This window comes from Phoenix dactylifera, chromosome 16, assembly GCF_051530095.1.
Source record: "Phoenix dactylifera cultivar Ajwa chromosome 16, Ajwa_hap1_PhDact_Kaust_v1.1, whole genome shotgun sequence".
NCBI classification, from domain to species: Eukaryota; Viridiplantae; Streptophyta; class Magnoliopsida; order Arecales; family Arecaceae; genus Phoenix; species Phoenix dactylifera.
Genome location: NC_143205.1, coordinates 20,614,473 through 20,639,451, shown reverse-complemented (window position 1 = coordinate 20,639,451; position 24,979 = coordinate 20,614,473). Strand labels below are relative to the sequence as shown.

The window sequence follows — 24,979 nt, the reverse complement described above, 5'->3', positions numbered from 1 at the left end:
ATATCATTATCTCCCTCCTCTCCATTGCCTCAACCCTACCTCATCTCCCTTCTCCCCAGCACCAATCTTATCCCTCCTCATCCCATCATCCATAAAGGTTGATTATTGATAGATGGAACGGCTTTTGCTCCATTTCACCTCTTCCACAAGCTTCATCTAGAACACCATCTCCAAATATGTCAGTGCCCCAACGTGGTATTTGCTGCAAAATATTTGATGAAAAATGAATCATAGACGTCTCTCTCAGAATACAAGTGAATATCCTTGCAATTCAACTGCTGCAACTAAGTTGCAATGCAACCTCAACTACAAGTTTCGAACAATCATGAACATCCAAAAAATCCTTAAGCCCATAACCTCACCTCATTTGGTCGCAGTCGCTCAAACTAATCAATTTTTTCTTGTCGCCCTTAAATTGAAAAGCCACTTGATAACAAATACAAATATTCAGACCACTCAAACTAGAGATGCTCTATGGAGCAAGTTTGACTCCAACCCACGGCGCAGAATAAGGATGCACCTTTTCATGTCATGGAACATGAAAACTAAATGAAATTTAAAGCGGACCGCAATAAAAAGAACAAGAATAGATGCAGAAATTGACGGTTCACTCATTTTACAAAAACAAATAGGGGATTACCTTTCTCCCACAAAACAAATACTAAACCTTAGCAGTCATCCGCCTGAAAATGTTTGTAAATATTTTACAGAGCACGCTCTCGATGTTGCCGGTGACCTGAATGGAAAAAAGGGAACCTTAGATCGAGCAGGACGACCTCATTGTTGTGTAAATGGTCGTAAGTATCCAGATAAGTTCCAAATATATGCCTGTGGACGGGAGCATCGTAATTCTGGGCAACCTCCATTCACCGCTTCTGTAGTATCCAGTTAAGTTCCAAATATATGTCTATGGACGGGAGCATCAAAATTTTGGGCAACCTCCATCCACCGCTTCTCTAGTATCAAAACAGAATTTTCCGACGCATGACCAACAAACAAAACAGGGTCTCTAAATGCACAAAAATCAAAATTCTTTTTCTTATTTGGCCTGGGTTCTTGATCAAAATTCTTTCGCTTCCGCTTTGCTCTTGCATTTTTGCTAGAATCATACTTCAATAATATATCTGAACCATTTGGATATTCATCATCATCCTGATCGATTGGCATCCCAAAATCGATTAAGCACATCGCCCTGCATGTATGTTAACGGACAAACTGTGAGCGAACAGTAACAATAGTAGTTCAAATTTGCAGACTCCAACATGGGCTGGATGCCCTTAATCTTGTAACATGCTAATGATTCTTCTGGATACAGAATAGAGACACTACTGCCATTTTCCCTGCATCACTTCGTAGTGCAATGAATAGATTCATGCAATCAGGACTCAATTGGTGTTCGGATTTCACGTAGGGTGCAGTATTTGCAACAATCAGTTGCCAATTGCCATTGTTTCTGAGTTACCATAGAAACAACAAAGTTACTTATAATCTTTTAGTTTACATTGTAACAGGATTGGCACATCAGAAATTTGGCCCTATTTCCTTGTATGTGCTGGTCCACTTCGCTAGAATGCAATATGAGAGCTTTTGGTGGCAAGACCTTGGCACTAGACATTATCTATAATATAAAGGAATTGGATCATGTGATGCCCCTTACGAAGCCTAAAAAGTACGAAGGTTCGCCATCTCAATATTGGACACCGTGCCAATACCATGCTGATGCGGTATCCATATGCTTAGTATGAGATCAGTTTAGCGTACCGACACTGCACCAACATACCAAGACACCTACATGAGATGGTACAGTATGCCTAGTATGGAATGGTATGCACTGGTACAGTGGAACACGCTGAAGACATTCACTTTCACCCCTCTGAGAAATAAAAAGTCTAATCTCTAAAATTAGAGAAAAAAGACAGTTGGCTATAAATCCCTACAAAATGGTTATATGGCTTGGCTGATTGCTATCTTCTGGAGATTCTAAATTGCAGCCAAACACTGTGAGAAACTTTGATTACTGGAACTTTAAAAAAAAAACATGATCTTAACGATGTATAATCATTTTGACATCCAGACTCTTATCTTACCTACAGTATTCAGGCATCTCCCATCCCATGGGAATTGCCACAAATTCCAGTCAAGGCAAAAAAACCTCATGGGTCAACATCTGATCAACTGAACCAACTACGACTAAAACATGCTAAATCACAGCCATTAAGAACTCTCTCTATACAATGCACATGCCAAACTCTAGCCAGCAAATTTGGAAGATAAAGAAATAGCAAATAGACTGCTTCAGTCCAGTATCTAGCAAGAAGCAGCAAGAGACTGAAAGGCTCTTTAGCAAACTAGAGATGGTAAGTGGACAAGATCGGTTCCCTAAGAGACATGAGCTTTTCGAGAGGTCTGTGGTCTTGCAGGTGATTGAATTGAGCAGGATGGTGATGCAGAGAACCTCCTAGTCTTTTTTTTTTCTCTACCTACCTTTTTTCTGTTCCTTTTGTCCTTTGAGAGAGTAATTCTTTTCATTACCATAATGAGAAGTGGTCAGGCTTCGCCTGACTTCATCTTCAAAGCAAAGAAAAGCGACCTTCATTAATGAGGTTCGTAGTAATTAAGATTTACAGATATTCTGACATACCATTGTGCATGTTTCAAATGTGTCCACACCCAAAATATACGCCATATGGCCCCGATACAAAGGCCCAAAGCAAGCAGAAGTGACATGAATTATTGTTCAGAATGCCTAAAGGTGAGCAAACGAAAGCAACATGAAAGATCATTCGGAATACCTAAAGTTGATAGCATGATGGGGTGTGCCAAAGAGAACTTACTTGGCACCTGCCAATTGGAGACATCATAGTGCATAGTGTACGAAACCAAATCAAACCACTTGCACGGGAAAGATAACATGAATACATATATTACAAAACTTAACGAAGGCAGAATATTCCAAAGATTTCTCATTAAGTGATGCATGTCAAATTTTCAATAGTCTTGGCAAACACAACAAAAAACAATCACTAAGGAACTTAAGATAAAATGTGGAAAATATGTATCTCCAGGCAATTAAAGCAAGTGCATGCATTCAAACAGATAACTAAGGCACGTCATACCTTGCACTGTATATAATAACTGAAGTTGAGTGTGAGGAAGGCGGAAAGGAGAGCCCAATAACTTCCCCTGGAAATTCTTGAAATCTTCTAGGAAGATGATAAGTGTGGTACCTTGACCATTCACCTAACTGTTTCGCTTCCACATCAAACACATACACGTGGTTAGAAGATGTTGTGATGACAAGCACATTGCTGTTCCTAGGAGGAAAACCACCAGCAGTAACAGAAGCATCATTCAACCTGGATATGAACCAGTGTTGCCTGCAAACAGAATTGGAACCCATGTCAATCGACCTAGAAAGTCTTTAAAATGTACAGAAGATTAAATTGCAAATTCATAGTCTAGTTGTTTAACATAGCAACAATATCTACCACATGCAAGCCTAAATGTTAATTAGAGAAAGAACAAATGGTATCTATCAGAAAAGCATATGCACACAACAAGAATGAGACAAATTTAACAAGTGATTTCTAACCCATCCAAAGATTGTAGAAGACAAAAGTATATACTGCAGAATCAAGTAATCTGAATAGAATAACTACAATGAATTTGCCTCTGGTGTTCATTCACAATTGCTTCAGCAATAATATTTTTCTTTTGCAGAAATCAAAGTAACTAAATAGTGATGCATGTAACTTTAACTGCAATTGTATATTTTTTTTAAAACCCAATGGTCAACCATCTGCCTACCTATATATCTCCAGATTAAATATATAAATGTCCCCGAGACAACTGATTGCAGCTAACCACTGCCCATCTGAACTTGTAAACATTCTTGTTATGGGAGGTTCACTAGCTGGAAAATTCATATCCTCTACCTTTCGTTGGGGGACAAAGGTGTGCACCAGCTCCGATTTTTTCACATCCACTACCTGTTGTCCCAAAGAAAATGAAACATAATTAAGAACCTAATAAGAATCAGTATACCATACATGAAATGAATGTTGTTATTAACAAGTGCACCAAGTAACAGTGCATGGAAAAATGTAGCCGGCCAACCAGGGCCCATGCACAAATCAAGCTGATTAAAAATGTGGTTAGGACATTAAGATAGCAAAACATCCTCAAGGAACTTGAAAAGATCCAAAATGATGTGAAGTGAACTGCAACATCCAACTGCCAAATGCAGCTAATTATATTCAAGCTAGACTATTAGAGGTATAGCAAAGATGAACTTACATATATTTTTCTATCATGGCCAGCTAGCATCAGGTGTGAGGCATCAACACTGAAAACCATACAGTGTGCATATGGCAATCCCTTAGGTAGCTGTAATTTATCAATAGACCACCTGCTTTTTCCGCCTTTATGCCTCCTTAATTCAAAGAGGCAGGGTTTCACATGATCGGAGTATGCAAAGAGAATTCCAGTGCTGGATATGGTGCTGCATATGATTTTTCGGGATCCCTTGCTTTTAAGGCGAGCCAAAAGTTGTGTTTTTGTACTTCTTCCAACAGACACACTCGGAGACACATTACCATCTACTTTGACAAGGAAAACATCTAACCAGACAGATGACTGAACAAATAACACTGAAGCACCATCTAGAACAGTATCATGTACTATCTTCACTGATGGACGCTGAGGTGCAGGGCAGATATCATGGGGTGAGAATTGGGTGAACTCTTTGGCAGAGTAAGCAAAGAGCTTGGTGTCATCGCCTGCAGAAATGAGCATGGGGACACCTAAATGTGCCCATTTGCGGTAACTAAAATCAACTGGCTTCTCTCGGCAGCGAACCCTAGGCACCTTTTCATCAGGTAATGCATCTGTCAAATAAAACAGTGATGGAGTAGTTCAAACTTCAATGGTTCAAAATGTAATTCATAAACAACTTAAGGAAGAAGTCTAGCAAGACTGGAATTTAGCTAATCGTTCATATGGACCAACCTTCTCTGCAAATAGGCACTGCCATTGTCAAGGCCCTGACATCATGAGTGTGAACTCTTATATATCCCACATACACCCATTTTGTTGTTTGTTCTTTAGGAAGCTCATCATTCCCAGAACCAAGTGTTTCGTTAGAGAGTTTATAGAGAATAACCTGGATATCATTAAGAGTCATTAAAATAATCAAATAAGAAATAATTATAGTAAGGATATTGTTCAAGCCTTCAAGGTTTGGTTACATGCGCTCAGTAATATAGCCAGTAAGGTCAACACTCATTTATTGGGGGCCACACTCATGTTGAGAATCAAAATTGGAAGGTATTAGAACTTAATAGATCAAACTTAGATCCATATAACCAATCTTAGACAGATTTTACACAAAGCTTGCCACTTGCTAGATTTTTATTACCTTTTTACAATTGCATATTTAAAATCAAGAATATATGTGGATCATTGATGTAAGCTGATTGATAAATTAACTATGGAGAACTATTTAACCAACAAAAGGCAAAGCTCACATACCAATTTCGCATTACAAGCATGTTCATGTGCTTTAGTAAATTATCCCAAAGATAATTTGTTTGTTGATATGAAATTCTATGTAAACTATATGTCGAATTGTTCTCATAAAGTGAATCTCCCAAAACATGTAAAGTATCAGGTGATATACTTTCGTATTTTAACATACATATATGCATATACACAAATGTACATACATACATACAAACAAAAATTTTTGGTAGGTAGCACACCATGTTAAAATCATGTGAGTGCATGAGACGAGACAGTGTAACATGAACCACCTAGTACAGCAAGAAACAGTTCATATGAATATGAACTAAGCATGCTATTGCTTGTATGGGCATCTGCATCATTGGTAGCATCATATATAAATTATAAAAAAGTACAATTGTAACATATCGAGAAAGTTTTGCTCTGCTGCAATAGCACTATACAACTAACTGGGGAGCACAGCCTAATATATGCACTGGATATGCCATAGACTGTTACGTTTAACAGATTCATACCGTAGATGAGTACATTATATATTTACAACTGCAACTGTACAGGGTCGTATGTTGTTCGAGAAAAAAAACAAGCACTCCACCTCTGGAAAAGGAATCATCAGTTAGAAATTTAGTAGTTTTACCTTTAGTTTTCAAGACATGCAATTACTACACAAAAAGCTTAAGCAATCAACCACGTCAAACCAATAAGTCTATTTCTATTTGGGATGCCTACTAGCATCTATCCATCCTTATCTTAATAGTTACAAGATAGCAAACTTTATCATACAAAGGTTTCTCCTGCCTACATAATTGAATGAGACCAATTTTTTGTTTCTATCAAATCGACATCAAATAAACTCCACTTAAAGTGTATCCATTTCTCACCTCTTCCAACATTTTCCACCATATATTCAAATTCGGCATCAAATGATTCTTCTTATTAGTTAGTGACAATATCATAACCAAACAACATAAGCTGCACTACCTATTCCTAATTTTTAGGACTGTGAATTGGCTGGACTAGCTCTAGCATGCATTTTTTTTAGTATCAAATCTATAATGTAGGCTCATTCTCAACACATTACTCAGCAGCTTTGGGTTTTGACAGGATTTGTTTCAAACAGACATGAATTTTACAGAACTACATTTTTGAACTGTTTTGTTTTGATGAGATCAGAGTGCGTCAGTTTTATGCAAATCTGATTGACACATAAATTCATAACATTAACATGTTGGGCTATGATCTGGTTCTGCCCAACCAGCTTACAGCTCTCAAATGATTTTACGTATGAATAGTGCACAGAAGTATGAATTTAGAGATATGCTGTGGCGTAGACCTTCTGCAACTTGAAATCTAACTCACCAACCTGCCCTAGTCATCTGTCATTGCACCTTCATTCGTATCCTTAGCAATTTAAATAAACCCATTGTACATGCCTTTTCTCTTTAATTCCCACCAAATAATCTATCATGGACAGCTGTTATATACATCCGTAGCAGAAACAAATGCACATTATATTAATCATCTTTCTTAAAATTTACGCATATAATAATTTTCGTTGCTTAAGATCTATCAATTTTCTAAGCAAGGAATAGCTTACACGAGTACAGTTCCTATCTTAAGGCCAAAAACCTGATACTTGGATATTGTTTCAACTTTCTAAGATTTTTCCTATCAGTTTCTTTCATAACTTCATATCGTGGTTCTTTTGTTTCTATCATGCTAGTTACTACTACCATCTAGAAAACTTTTATTCTTAGAAATTGGTGCATTTTTATTATTTCATTTAACACTAACCACGCCAAAGGCCAAGATTAATCAACAAAGAATCATAAAAAAAGAGGCACAAGCTATAGAATGCAAATACCTAACAAATATGCATGCATTGTAGAAGAAACACTAGTTATATATCCACTTCAGTACTAGAGCATTTTCATATAACAAGGCATTTAGTGGTATGTAGTAGTAGAAAAAAAAGTACCTGCCCATCTGAACCAGCAGAAAACACTCTGTTGTGACTAGGAACAGTGACTAGAGCATTCACATCACCCTTATGATATGTGTGAGCTTGCAAAAGAGTTCCATGACGACTATCCCAAAACTGAACACTTCCAGTACTATCTCCACTAACAAGGGTCCCACACCTAAATAAGAGTTTCAAAGGGGATTAATTCAACTAGAATAAGAGATTTGAAAGATGAATGTTACAAGAACCAAGATTCTGCATAATATATTGATTTTAATTGGCTTCTACCTTAGGAACAGCAATGACCAAACACAAAGTTCTGGTCCACTACCCAAGCCACCAAGCCCAACTGTGATGCGATAAGCCTCACGAAAAGATATAGCATTCCAACATCTTATTAAACTGCAAATAGTCATAAATAAGCAAAATGCATTAATAATAAAGAGCATTTTTAATGAGAGTACCCAGACACACACAGAGACAGGGAAGGGAGATGGGGGGGGGGGGGAGGAGAGAGTTCCAGCTTAACCAACTCCATGATCCATGCATCAGCAGAAGGATGATGCAAATGCTTGAAAATTTTGAAAGTCAGGCAAGCTTGAAAATTCAGGATCATCATTTGTTAACAATTAGTCAAACATACCCATCACTACTCCCAAAAGATATTAACTTTGCATCATGGCTCCATGCAACACTCAAAATGCGCCCTGTAAGTAAAACACAATTATCAAATTTTTGGCGCAGGAAAGCTTAAAAGGAAAAAAGGGGGGGGGGGGGGGGGGGGGGGTGGGGTGTGGGAATAGGTATATGAGTCTAACCGCTAACTCTAGGAAAAGATCTGTAATAAGTCAATCCATCTGTATCTGATGCACTATACAAGCGAACACAACCATCATCACAGGCAATGGCTAAGCGCTGATTGTTGCTTCCAGTAGGTACAGCATGAGGTTCATCAGAGTCATCATCATCATCATCATCACTTCGACTAGATTCAGAATCACTGTGAGCACCATGATTTGTATAACCATTGGCTATAAGCCCTGACTCATTCTTTTCTGAATGCACTATATCATCTGAAGGTTCAATGGCCATCTGCCAAATAGATACACCAACAGAATCTAGTACAACCTACAGAATTCACAGGGTAAAGGTCATTCAGAGTATCATAAAGGCGTATAAAAAATGACCGCTAATGGTAGATCTTTTTAGGCTATCATGGTATAAGAACTATTAAAAAAATAATAATGGTAAGAAGAAGAATAGACCGAACAAAATTGTGGTTAGTTTTCTTTTTTTATTTTTACTTTGACTGTTTCCTTTCTTTTAATTGTTATTGATGTGCCATTTCCTATTTCAGAAGAAAGTAAATATAGCAACCATGCTTGTTATTTGACTAGCAAGGTATGGTCATGACATTATGCTAGGTTGCAATGTGGAAGAAGAAAATGGTCTTTCTTCAAGAATGACATATTTAATTTTAATTCAATTTATAAGTATCATGAGGAACCGCATTAAAGCATAAAACCACATTTTGTGCACCCTTATTACAAAATCCTGGTGGTTTATCATGAGAAATCGTGTTAACAACATCCCATTGCAATACCACTCCAAGGTTTCAAGACACAAGAAAAGAGACGTGATAACAGATAAGGAAAATGGCAATTTGTTGGAATCTTGTGGAGAGAGAGGGAGAGAAGGAGAAGTTAGAAAGAAAGAATATTTAGGTCTTCAAAACAAAAGGGAATTTTTACCTATTACCAGTGTCACCTGGACACTGGAAAAATAACGATTTTTGCCATGTACCCACATGGACACAACATGACACTATGACGTGTGGGAAACGCCATGGACATGGCTCTTTGTTTCTCTCTATTGCGCAGAGCAAAAAAGCATAAAAGATGAATGAGAGAGATAGCATGGAGGGGAAAGGGGGAGGGAGGGAGAGTAGAGGTGAGGCTACGGCTCTATACACCTTTTTCCTCTCCACCTCTAGGGATTCTACACTTCTTCCATGATCCCATAGTCTTGATACTGAAATTTTTGAAGTAGGTGGGACACCAACTAAATCCAGCAATCAGCAAATGATTCCTCCTCTCAGGCAAGCTAGGGTTGGGGGTTCTGATTAAGCTTGTGTTTCATAGGGGATTGGGAGTAAGCCAGGGCTTTGTTGGGTTTTGAAGGTGAGATAGAGACTGAGAAATAAAAGACAACGGAATAGAGAGGTGAGGTGTTGTGATCGGATGGGTAGAGGCACCCCAAACTCTCCACGGTGGGTCTGCTGCCAAGTCACATTGAGTGGTTTAAAAAGTGTAAATGTTTTAACTAATATAGACTCAAATGAAGCTAAAGCCCAAAACTAGTAATTCCTCTATAGCTCAAACACTTTGAAGCCCAATAAATAATTATATAATCAAGATATTTCAAATAAATTCAGATACATAAGATATATATGCATATTATTAAATGTCCTGATGTCCAACTTTTTTAAGATTGCAGTGATGGATACTTCAAGATATTGGACACTTGACACCCATGTCCCATGTCTAGGCAACATTGCCCATTACCATGGTGATACAAGGAAAGCGCATCAAGGTGAAAGGAAATAGAGAACAATAAAGAGATGCAGAGAAAGGATAAAACTTCAGTAGGTTTCTCACATGAGAACCAATCAAATTGCAGGATTCAAGCCATTGTAGAGCATGTCAAGCAAGCTAGTGCCACGTCTTAAAAGTAGTAGTATTGACAGCAGACCAATGATTTTCCCCATATCCACTCTCAAACATTCATCAGTTCCTAACCTCTCACAACCACAACCACATGACCATGGTATTATGCTCCGAACTTAAAACCCCTGTTGCAAATTAAAGGGTAATTTCAAAGTACAGTGATGAGATTCACCACATTGTCCACGGTGCAATGTATAGGAAAGCTTGTCTTTCTGTATAAGCAACATCAGCAAGAACCTCAGACTGATGCTGCAGTACTCAAAAGATTTGAATTAGAATATCTCTCAATCCCATAAAGCACATTATTTCCATGTATATCCAATCCCCCCCTCCCTTTCTAAGCAAGTTGTCCAATCAGGTTTCTTCCCAAGATAGTTACCCACATGAAAACTGAGATCTTTAAAAGCATGGCTGCTTGTAAATTTCAAAGGCCTAAGAATGCCTGGTAGCCCCCGTATAGTGCAAAAGAGAATGTTTGCCCATCGTAACCTAGTTCCCTACTTCACAACTAAGATGAAGAGGACTTGAGGATAAATGTGGAATGAGAATATTGAGGCAAGATTTAACCAATATGCATGTGTGCAAAATGTAATGTTTTTGCAAATCAGTTAAGTTCATATCAAATTCAATTAGCTGCCCAACCAGTAAATTAGGTAACTACTTGCACTACTCCATATCATTGAAGCTCCTCAAGAAAAATGCTGCAGACTAAACTAAGCAGAAACTATGGCAATTCTTTTGAAAAACAACCTTCAAAACTTTGTCACTTAGATGAATTATGACTACAATCAGAACTTTTCATTCTCATTGTCGAAATTTGCAAACTGCCTACTGGAACTGTGCTGTAAATAATGCTTCCGAAGGCAAGTAATATATACTGATGGATATGGTCAAAGTAATTCCTTAGGTTTCTCTGGTTGTTACTTTATGCATAATGTAACAGCATTTAGATCGTCGATAGTAAGTATATTTGCATGAGAAATTGGTGGTAAATAAAACAAAGCATTCCTAACCAATTTACAAAACCAGTGAATACTAAACTATCTCACCAGTTAGGACCCTTGAATTGTAGTCATGTCATGTGAAAAAAAAATAATTTTGACATGAGAAAAAAGCATGAACCCTCTACAAAGAAGAGATATAACCTTCTGTTGCAAACCGAAGAGATCCCATTCTGAGATTGACCCATCTATGCTCGATGACAACAAACGGCCTGGGCCTTCACTCTTCGAACTGGGGCGGCACCAGACCAATGAAGAAACTCTGGAGGTAGGGTCCCCTTGGATTGTCTGCAGGCCAAAAAAGATTAAATCTTTATACAAAAAACCAAAAACATCGGACCATAAATCAAGAAGGAAGCATCAAAAACATACGAGCTGGCAATGCCATCCAACGGAGCCAGGAGAAACGAGCCAAATCTCGAGAGAGCCGTCCTCCCGCGCGGCCGCGACCTGCGAGCCGTCGGCGCTGGTGGCGAGCGCCACCACCGCCGAGGGCTTCCACTCCACCGAGCAGTCCCTACAGAGCTGCAGCTTCTCCATCAATAACGGAGAAGGAAGAACAGGGGCTGGGTTTAGGGAATAGGAGAGAAGAGCCTCGAAACCCTCGGAGACGTCTAAAAATCGTTCGGTTCCTCCTAGGTTTGGAGTTCATTCATGGACGAAGAGGAGGAAACCCTTTCCTTCAATCGATCGATCGAAGTATTCGAAGGAAGCGGGGTTTAAGGAGAAGGGAGCTGGGGAGGGGGCGAGAGGGAAGCGGAGAAAGAGCGGGCGGCGCCCTCGCCGTTCGGGGTTTTTGAAGGTTCTTGGGGGAGAGCCTTAGGGCGAAGTTATTCCCAGCGGAAATGGGAATCCCATTGCGACGGCCAACGAGTCCGAATCCGGGTCGGATCCGGTTGGAATTCATCTCCAACTCAACCAAACAGGAGTTCGGTGACCCAAACCGATATTATCTTGTGACCAAAATTTGAACAGAAACCAGCCTTGTGTACATATATATTAATATACATATTTGGGGTTTCTTGATTTACAGTTATAAATTCCTAACCTAGGTATTTTTTGTGCAAGGTGGTAACTTGTTTCAAGAAAAGCCATGCGGATGGTAAGTTGGTGCCAATGTGTGAGATTGTGTCATAGGTGTGAAAATTTAGAGGTTAATATGTGTCTCAAAGTTATGCAATAAATTTGTCTGGATAATACGCTATCATGATGCCAAAAAGAAGCAAGAAGTGATGTTTTTCGTGTTAAACTTGTACAATGGAAGAGACGGCGACTCCAAAAGCATCAGTTGGATATGATTTTAGTGGACCTAGAACAAATTACACTACTCATATGGGGTCTATGTTTATGTGGAAACATTAATGCAATCATATCAAATCGCATGGCCTAGTAAATTTTTGACAAATGAACTTAGACAACATTAACTGACAGACCAGGGCAATCACCACCATTGATCCAAGTAAGTATGATCTCCATTCTCCCATTGGTTGTGCAATAGTAGAACTAGTTATTTCAAGCAGTGTTAAACGTAACTGCTCGCTCTTTATATTGGTTACATCTTATATATAGCCACTCAATGTTTTGGTTGCTCCTTTGAAAGCCAAGGAAACTACATATGTAGTTCATCATGATATCTTGGAATAAATAAGGGGCTACAGATATGCTATTGCTCTTCTTTTAAGCTGCGCAGAAGCATATCTTATAGCATAGACAATAGATCTTTTCAATCCTGGGGAAGAACTTATCTTCCGTACTTAACATGAGGCTTTAAAACCAGTTCGTTCCTCGAGTGAACAACCTTCCACAAAATTTCACTTAGCTGATGTGATGTTACTCACGGATTCCTTTAAATTGGTCTCATGAAGCACGCCATACATCGGAGTGACTTTTTTGAACTATTTTTCCGAGTGAGTAGCATCGACGTGATTGTGCTTGAAACAATTCTTGTTATCTTGAATGTGGTAATTGAATGAAGAAATTGGATCTTGCTATCTTATGATTGAAAAAGATATCTATAAGCTATGTAGATTAATGACAACCAATGAAAAGCAAGACATTCATAAAACCAATGGCAAGGAAGTACTTGAAAATCACCATCCATTTTCTCCTCATGCATTAATGCATAGGCAGCGAGCAATAGTATCAGTGACAACATGGCACCATTCCTCATGATACCTCATACAATAGCTGACCTAATGCTCTTCTTATAGAAATCGACTTGCTACAAGTCATGTTTAGAGGGGGTCGAGGATTCTAAAATTACGCACAGTTCTAAAATCTTAACTAAAAAAATAAAAAAAATATAATTTTGATAAATAAAACGGTTGTGTAATAATTCAAAATCTAATTTAAAATAGCTAGTCAGAAAATATTATTTTAATTTTTTAATATAAATAATTGATGTGGGACTAAATATGCGTGTCAATCCTAATAAATACGTACTTATCGGGCAATGAATGCGAACTGAATACATGCCCCCAGGGTCAGACATCTCGATCTAGCGACTCCGTCTCCGCACGGCCATTTGACCCCCCAACGTTCCTTTTGCTTTCTACAAGGCTGGCGTCCAATCCAATAAAGTTTGGATGGAGGGGATCCGGATCCATCAAATATAGCCTAATGCCGAATCCTTTAATATTCTCCACCCCATGAAACCCGCTTCCAAAAGTTGCCGGCCTCTTTCGGCGTCTCATCATCGCCAAATTTCCGGTCTTTGGGAGAACCTCTATGACTTTCTAGGCTTCCATCTACCCTTTCCCTCTACCCCTAGGGTTATATGACCTCTAGGGTTTTGATCCATTTTCTTTTTATCTAGGATTTTCCCGATCGATTGTTGGATTGCTGAATTCGCCATTTCCACGTTCTTCTCCGTTGAGAAATACCCTGATTTTGGAGGATTTTAGGCTTCACATCTTTTGGCCGGTGCCTAAAGTTGGATTCTTTTATAACTTTTCGTATAGTTTAGTGCCGGGTTTTCCTCTCTCGAGCTGGGCTTGGCCATGGGGGATTGGCAAAAGCTCGGCCAGGCCGTGTTCATCGGCCTCATCTTCTCCTTCCTCGTCGCCAAGCTTATCTCCACCGTCATCTCCTTCCGAGAAGAGAACCTCAAGGTTGTCCGCGAAGGGGACATCTCTGCCGGATCCCAGGAGATCGAACCCGACATCAAGAGCAAAGCCGAGGTCCAGATTTCTTCTGTCAAAGCAGAATCCGGTAAGAATGGCAGATCTAGCGTCGGCGAGGAAGGCGCTGGGGCTGCCGAGAAGGAGGGGTTGCTGAAAGGAGAGAGCTTTTTGGGAGACGATGATGATAGTGACTGGGAGGGGATCGAGAGCACGGAGCTGGATGAGGCGTTCAGTGCGGCGACTGCTTTTGTGGCTGCAACTGCTGCTGACCGGGCATCGGCCAAGGTCTCAAGCGACGTACAGCTGCAGCTTTACGGGCTCTATAAGATCGCCACCGAGGGGCCCTGCACTGCACCTCAACCCTCAGCTCTCAAGATCACAGCTCGGGCCAAGTGGTATGTCTCTGAGACTGCTATTATTCAATTGATTAGTGAGCATTTTGAACTTTTTAATTGATCATGAAATGGTTTGGTTATTTGGTTCTGTTCGTTGGTCGGCGAAGTTGGTTAAATTTTGGTTTATAATACTTAAACATTGTTGATGCATGGATTATGTATAAAACGGTGAATTTAGACAATGTAAATTATAGAATGTTGTAATAGCTTTCCTGAAAATTAGGCTAGAGGAAATCAGATGAAGTTAAAGACTTGTAAGGGTACACCGTTAAATCAATGTCGATTGAAATATAACATAGACGAAGATTTTGCAGAAATATCTTCTTTAAACAAAAGATTGCCTCATCTCCCCATGTCGCAATACTCTGTAAAATCAATTTCGATTGAAATATAACATAGACAAAGGTTTTGCATAAATATCTTCTTTAAACGAAAGATTGCCTCATCTCCACATGTCGCAAAATCTCATCTATTTTCACTCTTCGTCTATTTTTCCTCTTCATCTAGGTTCTCTTGCTTTTGCTGGTCATGTTCAAGAGGTCTAGTAACTTCAGTCCCACTAATATCACCAGTTAAAATACATGGATATTTTGGTCATTAATATTGATATGTTCCCCTTTTTTCAATTAATATAAGCAAGCCTCAGTATTTTTGAAATTTTGCAAAAATATCGAGGACAATGAAATTTTAATTGTTGCCTTGTTGTGATTTTCACATTATTTTTCTACTTGAGGTGATTCCAGACTTATCTTTGTTTTAGCTAATCTGATTTTGATCATATTCAGAATGTCTTTGACTTGATTTCTATTTAAAATATTGGTTTTTTATTAAATTGTCAACAGAATATGGCCATTCTTATACCATACTCTTCAACTCCAAAACTTGCCTAAAGTCTGTCAGAAATGCATACTTAAGTATGACCAAAGTGATTGGTGCAACTCTTCAATGTTTATTACATAATAGTTCATCAAAAGTCCTGGAGAAGGTTGGCTTCATAAGCTGCTGATAAACTGTGCAACAGACTCTCCACATACATGCATACACATATATCCGCACAAGGACACAAACAACCACATATAAATACACATATATGGTCAATACCCAAGGTGGCCTATCCTTTTTCAGTCTATTAGGTTTGTCTTTCTTATGTTGTTCTCTTATTTCGTCATCATTGCCTCAAATCCTGTTTCAGGATTAGTTTTAGGAATATTAAGTTGGATCATGGTCGTTCTTCAGGGCTATGAACGTTCCCACTGTGGTACTAAGTAACATTGGAAACTTAAGTTGTTTCTTCTTCCGTGTGTTCGCTGGAGTCCTAAGTTAGATCTGTTCTTAAATGTAGAATTAAATTTGACACGTGGAAATCAATCTATTATAAAAAAATGTACATCTGCTGGTGTTTATTTATATATTTGGTAACCTTGGTTGGAAGTTAGCAAGTAACGTTTAATGGAAAAGGAGTGAGGTTCTGGATACCAAAGTGACGTGCTTTTTCAGGCTTCTTACTAAGTTGACTGAGCAGTCACAGCTGCCACTGATTTGTAAGCAAATGCATGTTGGATACTGTATCTTGATGGTAAAACATGTGTCTAAAACAGAATGCTATGCTGAGCACCCAAGATGTTGCATCCACTATAATGCATAATATTCACAACGTTGGCCAAGGTACGCCATACCGGTCTGAACCGGTGGTATGGGACATATTGCATTGTACCAGTTTGGTATCGGTACCCAGTACGGATGACGTACTGACACTCAGTACGCCAAAAAAATTCTATACCGTACTGTACCGATACTATGCTAGTGTGGCACCGGTACAGAATCCATTACCGAGACTGCGAACCTTGATGTATAGCTTTCTGTACGGCTTGGTACGCTCCAAATCGTCCCGTTTGGGACAGTTCCGCCGATCATGGTCAAAGGAGACTGATCCAAATTTCTATTGGTATTGATAAATTATGCAATATTTTTTTACGCAAGAGGATACTCCAATATACCAACTTTGATGACTTCATTTTATTAAATTAAATGCTCTACTTTTTATTACATTTAATCAAATTTAGATTTCTATCCTCCGTTACCATGTAGATGCATGCACTATGTCTATATCTTGCTGCGAAACATGGTCCAGAATATTTTTGGACTCTTTATACAAAAATACAAAGTCATATGCAATATAGTGACCATTAAAGACAGATTGTCTGATCACTTTTTTCTTTTTCTTTTCCTTTTTTTGGGTGTGTGGAGGGTTTGAATGACCCTTGGAGACCTGTTATTCTCACTTATGGGATTCATTACAGTGCAGTCCTTGTGAAAAATTTCACTTCGATACAGGTCCAGTGTGAGGGTGAGGAACTTTCTAACTTCCTTGAAATGCCTGTGTAATAGATTATTTATTTATGCTACCTAATTGTTTCTGTTTTGTCATATTCAACTTTCTCTTGGAGTTTTTCTGCTTAGATGACAATAATGCTTCTCATGAAAAATAGGCTGCATGATTTTACTCGAATGTCGCTGAGTCTGTCTTTTTGATTAGACCTATTATTTGAAATTTAAATTCTACTTTTCTTTGTATTATGTCCATGTTGAATGTGAAAAGGAAAAGGCTCTTTTTATTCTGTGTTCTTCGCTTTCTTCAGCATTTGATTGATACAAAACATCAATTTTTGGTGAAATGTGCAAGGAATGCATGGCAGAAATTGGGTTCTATGGATCCAGAAGATGCTATGCAGAAGTACATTACAATTGTGAGTGAGTTATATCCTTCTTGGGCGGATGGTTCTGCAACTGTGAGTTCTTAAACTTCTAATTTCGTTCACATTGTTCTTTTTCTCGCTACAAAATTATCGGCAACCTAATACTTATCTTTTCCCCTAACCAATTTGACATGATTATTAGAAAAAGAAAGATGAAGGTATTGCTGCTTCTAGTTCATCTGCACAAGGAACAATGGGGCCAGTTTTCAGCAGTTTTGTTCATGAGGAAGAGTCAGAGACTGATCTGTAAGGTTCTTACTAACTGCTAAAATTTTTCCCCGGGTATTTATTTGAGTATCTGAGAATGGTGTTACTTGTTACTCTGTTACTATCCCTCCTAACACTTGTTTCACGAGTGAGTTGAGTTTCTTCATGGTAACTGTATTACTCCATTGAGACTAGATGCATTCTTACAGATTGTTTCTTCTATAGTCAGGATAAGATACTGCCTTTGGCTACATTGTTTTTTTTTCTTTTTTTTGGTTAAACAATGTAAAGGCATTTTTTTTTCAGGTTTAAGTAGTTAGTTTATGTTTCAATCATCTTCCTCTTGGGTAATTTAGGCAGTCATTTAGGTTTATATTTTTCCATTGGTTGCCCCCTTCGGACCAAACTTCCTAAGCATATCCAATATGTGGATCGGCTGCTTTTGTATACCTAGGTGGTTAGGCCGATTGGGCTTGTTTATCTTTCAGGTTGGTCACATATTAGGCAGGGAAGATGGGTGTGTAAGGCTTGTCAAGCAGATTGATCGTAATTCTTATTGTTTTCTTATGGGTGCGTAAGCATCTCGACTAGAAGTTATAAATTGATCTATCTTTTTAATTAGTAGTTTATTTCCAACTTTGAATCAATTATTTATCGACTGTTGCTTTTTGCATTTACGTAAATCATCGATCATGTATTTATTTTGCTTATTGATTCATATTATTGTGTACTTTGAAAGGAAAATTTTGTAATTTAACTTCTCAATGCATCATGTTACACTAGTATAGGTTCTCAAATTGGTGCCTAAATGTTTCTTTATTTACCTTTTATGTCCTTTAGCCTCTTTTTATTTACTTTTAATTTTCTAGTTATTTTATAAGTTCATACTTTACTATTCCTTTCTAGGATAATCTGCATATGCATTAGCCTAACCATCTGCCATATGCCTTCATTGTGATCTGTTGGCTGCGAGCATACTGTTAATTGCCTTTTATTAGTGGCTGCTTGAGCTTATACTATTACTAATAAGATAGAGTCGTCTCAAAAACTAGCTTTTTCTAGATGTCATAGCAGAATCTCTTGCAAAAAGTTGCCTTGCCACTATTTCAGTAACCAGTTTCAATTCTTTCATGGTTGACCTTAGGTTGATGGCCAGTCCTTCAGCCTTGTCAACTTTATGCTCCATTGCAATTTTGTAGGTGGGGGTCCATGATGGTGATGCAAGGATTTGTATTGCTATTCATCAAACGAAACAAAATCCTTCCTGGTAACTTTTGAGATGATAATGTAAAATGGGTTTATGTAACAGGCTCAAGGTAATCTAGTGTAAATTTTTGCACTTTCCACTTTTATCCATCTTGGTTGATTCTAGGCCTGCAACTATTGTAATTTTTTAACATCAAATATCCTCATAATGGGAATGAAAAAACTTGTATGATCTGCTTGCCAATAGATTCTAGCACACGATATCTGGGAAGAAAACTCACGGAAGCTCCACATTCTGCAGGCTAGTTGTTGATGACAGTATAAAATTTGATGGTTATGTAAGTACTGCTGTTATAGGTGGAACAAATTAAAATTCCAATTATTAGGATGCTTAGATGCATGTTGTAAGTACTGCTGTTATAGGTGGAACAAATTAAAATTCCAATTATTAGGATGTCCAGAACTGTTGCTCTGTGTAGGGTTTAGACATCTTTGTGTAGTTGTTGTGAGTACCTCTCTAGCATTAACAAGTTGTCACATTGTCGGAATACTCTTATCAAAACTTTGATAACTGAAATTCAACTGAAAATACTCATATTTAGAATTCTTATGTTGGTTTATTCGCAGAAAGCTAGACGCCATACATGTTTCTGCAAGAGAAGGTGAAGCTGATGACATTCTCAAGCATATAGAGAATGATGTTTCAGTGAACTTGAGAGGTTTGTGATGTTGAGATCATCTCTTTAAGTGATAGCACAGTTATCTTCTATAATTTATGCTTTGCTGCAGCCACTTGTTTCTTGGTTAGAATTGTTAAACCAGCAGAAATTGAGTATGTTAGGATTTGAAATTAAGTATTTCTATTGATTGCTGGATCTTCGTGCTCTCAATGACTTTTTTAGTGTTATCATTCCTTTCAGTCTTTGGTTTTATCTTGTTTTCTGATTGTTCGAAGAACCACCTTCTTTAGATCGGACATGAAAGGTCATAGAGTTTCCATTTCAATAACCATAGCAATTTGGGCTGTCATGATGCCTCATAATATTAGAGCTTGCATTTATAATTGTTGAATATCCTCTAGTGGATACTTGAGCTTTAGTATGTATTGATATGATTAAGGTTTTAATCCTGTAGGATGGGGGTGTCCCAGTTTCTCCATGGACTAGGAAGCCTCATTGTTCCGCCTCATCTTTGTTGCAGTCTTGGTCATGTGTCCTGTAGGTACCCTCTGTCTCTTTCCCCTTGTTTTCTTTCCTTTCATATTCTTTCTTTCTTTTCTTCCTTTTTCCTCCCTTTTTCTTGCCTTCCTTTCTTTTCTTTTGCTTCTTGGTTTTTCTTATCCCTTTCTTTGTTCTTTCCTTTCTTTCCTTTTTCTTCGTCATCTCTGTTTGTCATCTTTTCTTCCTTTCTTTCTTTCCTTTTTTCTTCTTCTTTCCCTGTATGAATGAGTTTCGGAGTACCAACCCCGTCCCAGTCCTATTTTCTCACAAGAATGAAGCAGCACAACTAGGAGGCCCCCTGTCCCAATTAAAATTCAATAACTCATAATATTGCTTAATAAGTAAATGAGCTAGCTAAAAATTGGATTCTCTCCTATAATACAACTAAACGATGTATCATACATTATTCTTAGCAAATTTATTTTAATTTGTCCTACACTTTCATATTATTCTTCTTAAATAATAACATACAAAAATAATCCGAAATAGAAAAGACGGCCGAGAGAAACAGGTTAACGCGCAGCTTCATTTATCGACTAGAATCATTGCTGCTTGCTATCAGTTAGGAAGTAATTAAGACATGTGTTTATTTTCTTTGAACTTCAAAATTATCAAACATCAACACGAAACGCGATAGCGAAAGTAATCATTGCTGTTTTGCCCCGGAACGGCAATGGACGGATGGGTACCAGATGAGATTAATGCGGGCGCACTAGAGATTTCATAAGCGCCAGGGAGCCGGAGATCTTCTCTTGACCCAAGGAGTCATTGATGGTAAATCGTCACAATAAATGCTTGTCATCGTTGCGTGGATGAGAGCAGAACGCCTGCCGGAGATTTCATATGCGCCAGGGAGCTGGAGACCTCTTGACCATGAACATGATATACTCCATCTAGATCAAGGTCTGTCGAACCGGATAGGGTTTTGTACTGGTTGATGACCAGTTCGTTATGGAATGGGTTCATACTGTTTTGTTTGGGGATGTACCGAAAATTAAGGAGGGAGGAGAGGAAGAGATGGAGATAGGGAGAAGGAAAGAGGAGGGGGGAGAGGGGGGAGGCTTATTGGCAAAGGCTTCATGGCGTCGAATTGGCATAAGAAGAAAGGGGGCCACCGGTGGTGGAGATTGCAGGAAAATTGGGCCGGAGGAGGCTTGCTCGGCATGGCCTGGAGGGAAGTAGTGGACGAGGGATCCGACTACGGGGAGCTTAGCAACATGGATGGCACAAGCATGCTAGACCTGGAGATCAATTGACGGCAGCTCAGTGGAAGCATTGGTCACTATTAAGGTTACGGTTTCTAGAGCTTGAGATCTTGGAAAGAAGAGATTGAGGGTTAGGATTTCAATCGCTCTCTTTCTCTCATCCTCGGTGATTAGGATTTCCATTCAAGGCTAGGGTTTTCAGGGGACTGGAGATGGATGAGTATTGTGTTTTATGGCATGCCGATTGAGTAGAGGAGGAGATGTCGATGCAAAAGAGGAAGGCCATCGCCTATGCGGGCAGCTGCAGATCCTGAGTGAGGGAAGAGGGAGAGCGAAGGAGAGAGCCTCAAAGGCTCTTGAATTGTCGAACCGTGGGGTTGGGAGGGTTATTATAACCGAACTAGAACAGAGCGCTGAACCGTTCCAACTTGGCATCGGTTTGGTACAAGCCGAATTGCCCAGTTTAGGTCCATTCGGCATTCATGGAAAAAGAAGCGGCTCTTCCCATGACTCCATCACCATTGGTTCTATTTAGTATGATGGTAAATCAGCGTATCAGGATGTCCATCTTAGATCTTATTTTGGTTCAATATGTGCACCTACGATATTCGCCTTTGGATTTTGTCTTGATAGGTGTATCATTCTATATTTTCCCAAAAGGACATTCATTCATTTCTTTCTTCCCTATTGACCACCACAACTGAAAAGACGTGGCAAATCAAGACCCATAAAGGAGAAGGGCCAGTGGTGGGCATTTGGGAAAGTCGGGCTGATCGAGTATCTTCATTCAAGCAATGGCACAGAAGAAGAACGAAAAGAAGTGAGAGGCTAGGGGGTAGGGAAAACAGTTGAGTCAATCAGGCTCGACGGCTCGACGACCGGGAGAAGCAAAACAATATCTGGATTTGGCCGTAAAAGATGCAATGCTATGGATACCATGATCGATCACCATCGAGAAAGAAGAACTTTTCTAAATGACTTCGGGTCAACGAGGCCTTCAAGCATCCGAAATACGCTGTGGTTGTAAATAACATAGCGTTCTCGATAGAAAATACTAGATATGTCAAAGTGTGTATTTCTGCCTATGCTAATTACAATATCAAAATGCTGGCAAAGTGCTTTGTCTTGTACAGACAATTTAAATATAACTTGCTGCTAATTTATTTCAACCAGTTTCCACTTGCACCTAAGGCATGTATTGTATGCTCAAATTTTAAGGTCCTCCACCTTAATATCTCAAAATTTATGCCTTTGTTTGCTTTTTGTGTATGTTTATTCCAGTAGCAACATGTTTCTATCCCCAATTAATTATCTAATTTCTGGCAGTGGTATAATAAAATGCATCACCTAAATTTTGTAGGTGCCTTGTCTCTTGATTGTGAGCACTAGTAAGTATTCAAAACTTGCATTGTATATGCTTGCAAGCATCATATCCAAATCTTACATTGACCTTGTTATCATATACAATTTTTAAGAGCTAAAAGAATCTCAAACTCTGTTCCCAAATATAAAATGCCATGTACTGATGTCGAAGCAAAATATTACTTTTCCTGCTTAGAATTTAGTGATCAGTTTTAATTCTTCACATACTCTGTTTTGTGGTGGTTGCAGATAGTGAAGGGCGGACTCCATTGCATTGGGCTGTAGATCGTGGCCATATTCGTGTTGTAGAGATTCTTCTCAACAAGAATGCAGATGTGAATGCTAAGGTATATGCATAACCTCTTAATTTTAGAATTCAAGAAGGTCAAAAGTTCATTTGTGTCTGCCCTGTTTATATCTGTAGCACTACTTCTTGCCTGGATCAAATTGTGGCATCTTGCATCCATCACTCAAGGTTCCATAAAAATGTCTTCTGTCAGATTATTCTGACATATCTGGCACATATAAATGCCAAGGGATAGATGACCTGGCTAAATGGGTACCTATAGTTGCTGAAAGACATGCTAGGAAAACTTGTGATGTCATTTAGTTTGGCTATCTTTCCCATGATGGCTATATATTTCTCTTGGACCTCTAAGCTGTTTGGTTTTTCGGAACAAATCAAGTGCTATAAATGCTCATACATATGCATGTGCTGTTCTACTGAATTTCATGGTTTAAGTATGTTGGCCACCATATTTTAAGCTTCAAGCAATTAGTTAAAGACAATATGATATACTTTTGAAAAAGTAAATCTTAGATGCTGTCAGATAAGTTCGACTCGAGCAGGGATCAGTTTTGTGGATATGTATAATCATGCATCACCTTGTACAATGCATACTAGCCAAGCCAACATACCAAAAGTGTGGTGTTGGTAAGGTCTTGATACGATCCATGTTATATGATAAAAGTAGGGAAGAGATTGATATTTTGATCCGTGATGTATATTTCTTGCTTATCAAAGAATGAGCAGATTCATGGCATTGCTTTATAGCAAGTGTGTTTTAGTTTGAATACTAGCACAAAACAAGCTATATAATATAAATAACAACTTTGGTCCAAATGCTGTTGCGTAGTATCAGCAAATTTATATGCGATTCCGGACTGGAACATGTAGCTTTTCTGGAGGATAACGTAAATCATGTAACAGGGGATCGATCTCTGGCAGCATGCATGAAAGCTATTTGTTTTCTGGGTGTTGTGTTCTAAGAGAATTTTAGAATCATGACTGCACAAACAAAAAAAATTGCCATGACAAATGCCAAATGGAGTGCACGAATCATCTTTTTTATGCATAATATTTTCTTTCCTCCATTATTCTCCGTGTGGTGGCCTTTCCAGCATCTCCATGTCCAAAGGCTAATTATTTGATATTATCAATAATTTCTAGTTCATGAGGTAGTCAGTTTGATAACAGATTTTCATTTGTATTTTACCGTCAATTTTCAATCTTCATTTAATTCAAGCTTGGTGAAATGATTTGATTCTTATTGTGCTATGTGTAGGATAATGAAGGTCAGACCTCACTGCATTACGCTGCTGTTTGTGAGAGAGAAGAGATTGCTCATTTGCTTGTCAAACATCATGCAGATCCCACCTTGAAGGATCATGATGGCAATTCACCTCTTGATCTTGGTGGATTGCGATGGGCTTTTATGACCCTTGCTAACTAAATCACCCTCGCCTTCTTATTTTGCATTGCTCCCTTCCCCTCACAAAGCAGTACTGAAAATTTTTCAAGTTTTTATCTTGTATATGTATCTGCCTGATATTATAAGTTATGAAGTATGCTTTGAATCTCCAAAGAGGTTTATGCGAGAATGATCGTGAGAAGCTCAGGTCTTGATGGCTAGACCATGAAAATTGCTAGCCTGTGTTCCACAAGAGACTCTGTGTTTTTTTCTGAACAAAAGGTCTTGATGGCTAGACCATGAAAAACAGTTGTGACCTGTGTTTTTTTTTTTTTTCAGTCCTGGAGGAACTGAGGAAGCGGGATGCCTCCTTTTATTTTTTCTTTTTCTTTTTGTTTTTTTTTATAAAAGCAGCGGGAAGGCATGGAGCTATAAATTGATGGCCTATCCCACTCCAAACTCTTCAGAAACGCATCGAGGAGGCGGGAGAAGGGAGGCCTGTCCATGAAATATTATTATATTTCAAAAATTATTATATTGACCTTTTACGGACTGCCTGTTGTAGTGCATTTTATTTTAGTATCAAACCAGTGTATAATCCATGT

The 24,979-nt window shown here is 38.6% G+C and overlaps 2 protein-coding genes across 2 annotated transcripts; one reads left to right on the top strand and one right to left on the bottom strand.

The window, feature by feature from the left end:
* Nucleotides 1-572: 572 nt before the first annotated feature.
* LOC103721867 (WD repeat-containing protein PCN-like) lies at nt 573-12,134 on the bottom strand. The gene is made up of 11 exons (XM_008812236.5): nt 11,583-12,134; nt 11,355-11,498; nt 8,302-8,611; nt 8,127-8,190; nt 7,772-7,885; nt 7,499-7,661; nt 5,008-5,161; nt 4,297-4,886; nt 3,808-3,989; nt 3,117-3,377; nt 573-1,192 (listed from the first exon to the last, which is right to left on the bottom strand). Exons 1-11 carry the CDS (start codon nt 11,748-11,750, stop codon nt 889-891), a joined length of 2,454 nt encoding a protein of 817 aa, XP_008810458.1. The 5' UTR covers nt 11,751-12,134; the 3' UTR covers nt 573-888.
* A 1,541-nt stretch (nt 12,135-13,675) lies between these two features.
* On the top strand, nt 13,676-24,548 carry LOC103721866 (acyl-CoA-binding domain-containing protein 1). The gene is made up of 6 exons (XM_008812235.6): nt 13,676-14,727; nt 17,411-17,516; nt 17,626-17,729; nt 19,524-19,615; nt 22,933-23,030; nt 24,249-24,548. The coding sequence occupies exons 1-6, from the start codon at nt 14,210-14,212 to the stop codon at nt 24,414-24,416; spliced, it is 1,086 nt and encodes a 361-aa protein (XP_008810457.2). The 5' UTR covers nt 13,676-14,209; the 3' UTR covers nt 24,417-24,548.
* Nucleotides 24,549-24,979: the final 431 nt, after the last annotated feature.